The following is a 3,787-nucleotide window of genomic DNA, read 5'->3' on the forward strand; positions in this document are numbered from 1 at the left end:
CATGAAAGGTCATCAACACATCAACCATAGACTTAATAAATACGGGATCAGCGGCTACCTTTATAATTTTAATGTCCTTGAGTGTATAGATTACAAAATCACATTCTGACCTTTTACTGCAATATAGTTGTCCCTGCACTTGATAAAAGTAATTATGGTTTCTCTTGAAGCCAAGATTTCTGCTTTCATCAGTCGTTAAATATGGTACAGTTTTTGCTGAAATTAGACTATCTTTGGCAACATAGGGGCACTTGACTTCGACAATTAGATTTGCATTAACAACACGATCAGGAGATGCTGCAAGCACAGGGGTTTCTTTACTAACAAATAAGCCGCACTCAGTTGTAACACTCTGATTGATCTCTTCGTATTTTTTTCTATTGCTACTGAAGGGGGTAGGAAACGGACTTCTTCATCTCAGACCACATCGAGGATGATATGTAAACAGAAGTACTGCCACCAGGTTTTGCTATGCGCACAAACCTTAGGAATCTGAAATGGGAAACATCAATATTCATTTTAAATATCATTAAGCCGCTATAGTTACTCAACTGAATTCTTTCACCCTTGCATTAAGAAATGAACACATGCAACATTAAACAGATATTTCTTACAATTTCTTGTATACAACATATATATATATATATATATAAACTATTATATAGTAATAATACATGTGCATGCAGACTCATAAATATGCATGTGCACAGTGCGTGTCTCGATCCACATTGACTCCTAACTCCCCAACCACATATTTTATCTCCCATTCTACACATTTCACATCCTATTAGTTAATCTTCACATAAAACCTGCTACAGCGTCACATGCAGGACTGTTGTGCCTGCATGTCTACTACACATTGTTAGACCAAAAACTGAACAAGTCCTAGACTCCAGCTAAGCTGATCTAGTGTCCCATGTTACAATGTATCCTGCTCTGTAAATATTATAGTTACAACTACAGATGTAAACCACATGTTATTGTTACATTACCTCTGTTCATAGAAATCCTTGGTTTTGCTATCAATCCTTTTGTCAAACTGCTGTAGGTATTCTTCGATGCGCCTCAGTGAAATATTTTCTACTAGTTCCACCATTCCAGCGTGAAGATCTTTGTAGTGACTTGCATCTGGCAGATCCATTCTGTACTCAGGCTGTACATTCGCACTAGTCTTATTGCGTCTGTAAAATTCCAACCTGTTTGAAAGTAAATATGAAGGATTAGTCCATGGAATTTGTAACCAACTAGTTAGCTAGACAAGTGTGTGTCTGACAAATGTCTAGACATATAATATATAACTGTACATAGACATATGGTACATAGACATATATAACCATGTCGAGGCGCTACGCCGCTAGTGAATGGCTACACAGCAAAACATTGGTTGTACAGTATAATCAGGAGTAGGGAGAATGATTGAACTAATGACAGTATTAAAAACTATTAAACTCCATCGCAGTTAGCAGAGATCACATGCGCGAACAACCACTGTATATACAGTGAGATATAAACGTTGCAAATGTTTACCTTTCACAAAGCTCTTGTTTTCTTCCGGATACCTTTGCCCCAAAGGTTCTAAGTTCGGCTTGTAACTCAGAAATCCTCATGTCACTTATATCTTGCTTCGATGCCATTTTGAAGCGTGTTAAAAGTTGGATTACAAGCGATTTTTTAAGGATGTATTTCGATTCTTTACGTACTAAAGTATTGCTACGACGACAGCGCCGCGCATCGGCAGGACCGAGTTGCTTCACAGCGCCACGCTGCGGATTAGTACTTAGAGTTCCCCATTGCGGTCCAATGCATATGCCAATCCCAAAAAAAAGCCCGACTTTTACAGAAATTCAGAACCGAATAGATATACCAGATGTGGCCTGTACGTTGTGAAGTCAAAACTCAGTGTTAATCATGCTATGCATGGTATCAAGTTGTACAGGTGATAATAGAGAAAGAGCTATGTCAGGGTTTTAACAGCGTTTTGCATAGTTCGAACTGGCTAACTAATCTATCAATATGGAATAAAGTATATCAAACTTTACCGTTGTTTTCGTCTATGATTCTGCCCTTATTCATATGACACCAGCCAATTTACCTGAAAATCGTATGTGTTTCCTTTCAAAAAGTTAGTTGAATACACACGGTTTCACAGGTATCACGCCTGGAGACATCTCTCCACCGAACTTTGTTATGGACTAGTAGTCTTATGTCTATGCGGTACGCGGTGGGGCCGCAGGAAATCAGCTGCTGCTAGCTGGCCGTGACACAGACTAACGGATACACCAGACTTGGACGGCAAACGGCAAAATAGTGTTATGGAATTGAATAGTGGCGCCGCTAACGATGGGTAGCGGTACACTAAAAAATCTGCTGTGGTGACACACCTTAGATGTGTAACGTTGTAAGCATTAAACGTCCTCTATCGTTAATTATAATATGGGTGACTGGTGTTAATTATACATTCCTGAATCTAGAAGTAAGAATGTGTAGTCTTCAAGTAGATTTGCTCTTATTAACGGCTGTACATTTATTTTTACATGCCAAAACGATCATCCACACCGCTATCACAGACTATACACAGACTAATGCAGCAATACACAGCATAACATCACAATGCGCTAATGTGGCACACGGTATTATCTGTGCTACCAGTCCTGTAGTTTAATGTATTCTCAGTCTGTGACCGGATTTTGTGAGATGTTTGTTTTTTCTACAAACAATATAATAATAAAACGATATAATTTCCATATTTTTACTCAAATACCACTTAATCACATTTATGTGCTAAGAAAGCGTAATCACAAGTGCTGCAGCATTTCAGCCATTTACGCATCTGCTTGTTTGCTTAGGTTCGCGAGTGGCAGGAGGGTTTACTGACTTCTATCAGAGATGGAATTGCATCCTTCTTAGCCTCTTAAATTTTTTGATTAGCCCGTGTGTTTTTAATAAAGATGGAAGGCGATCGGGTGAAGGAATTTATGGAAAATAAGGTAAAATACAAGACAGTTTTTGCATTTTTCTATTAACAAAATTATTCAGCATGGTGGTTTAGTTTTGATATTTGGGCCATAAGCATATATGAAATATACTTCAGTGCCGGCAGTAATATTCTCAACCGTATATTCTGTTTATTGTAATATGTTCTGAAATCAAGCCTGGTACATGTATAACCGCCCATGAGTCACCGACGAGAAGCAGAGAAGCAATGCTATTTTACTAATTTCCCATACGAATGAATAGTTTATATTTTTAAATAGATGCAGCCATATCACCCATTTCGAAGCAGCAGTGATTTTAAACCCTTGTCAGCTGACACAGAAATTGAGAATGTCAAAATGATTGTCTCAAATGTAGCAGATAGTTGCATTGGGCTGTCTTTTAACTCCGTCAATGTCGGCTGGCTTCTTATGTTGCGCAGATCCACTCCGAAGTCTATGTACATGACCATACTACATGTGTATGTGATGTGGTGTATTATTTTACAAATTGATATCGTTTTAACTGCCGGATTTTCACAGAACACAGGGCCAGCAAGAAATTACACAGATTCACCGAACCAAGTAGTGTTTTGCCTAACTTAGCTTCACAAGATTGTATTATTGTATTAGTTTACATTGATGATTATGATTACATATAATTAAACAATCAATAAGTAAGTCTCTGTTCGTGTGCACAGCAGGCCAGTGAGTCACTGCAATCTGTCACTGCCGTCCTAACGAATTTCATTACTTGCAAACGTATATAACATGCAACACGGGATAAAATCTGAGTACCTATCATGCTCTATTGG

The 3,787-nt window shown here is 38.2% G+C and overlaps 1 protein-coding gene across 1 annotated transcript; it reads right to left on the bottom strand.

Annotated features, from left to right (window-relative positions):
• Window positions 1-232: 232 nt before the first annotated feature.
• On the bottom strand, window positions 233-2,147 carry LOC106815531. Its single transcript, XM_014819996.1, has 3 exons — window positions 1,528-2,147; window positions 993-1,196; window positions 233-492 (listed from the first exon to the last, which is right to left on the bottom strand). Exons 1-3 carry the CDS (start codon window positions 1,632-1,634, stop codon window positions 384-386), a joined length of 420 nt encoding a protein of 139 aa, XP_014675482.1. The 5' UTR covers window positions 1,635-2,147; the 3' UTR covers window positions 233-383.
• Between the last annotated feature and the right edge of the window lie 1,640 nt (window positions 2,148-3,787).

The sequence above is a fragment of the Priapulus caudatus genome, unplaced genomic scaffold, assembly GCF_000485595.1.
Source record: "Priapulus caudatus unplaced genomic scaffold, Priapulus_caudatus-5.0.1 Scaffold1138, whole genome shotgun sequence".
In the NCBI taxonomy this organism is placed as follows: domain Eukaryota; kingdom Metazoa; phylum Priapulida; class Priapulimorpha; order Priapulimorphida; family Priapulidae; genus Priapulus; species Priapulus caudatus.

Bases quoted from the DNA above. Each gene is read 5' to 3' on its own strand.
- LOC106815531 (XM_014819996.1), bottom strand. From the start codon at position 1,634: ATGGCATCGAAGCAAGATATAAGTGACATGAGGATTTCTGAGTTACAA. The intron at 1,197-1,527 runs GTAAACATTTGC...ACTTTCAAACAG, and splicing joins AAACAAGAGCTTTGTGAAAG to GTTGGAATTTTACAGACGCA. The intron at 493-992 runs GTAATGTAACAA...TTCCCATTTCAG, and splicing joins AAGGATTTCTATGAACAGAG to ATTCCTAAGGTTTGTGCGCA.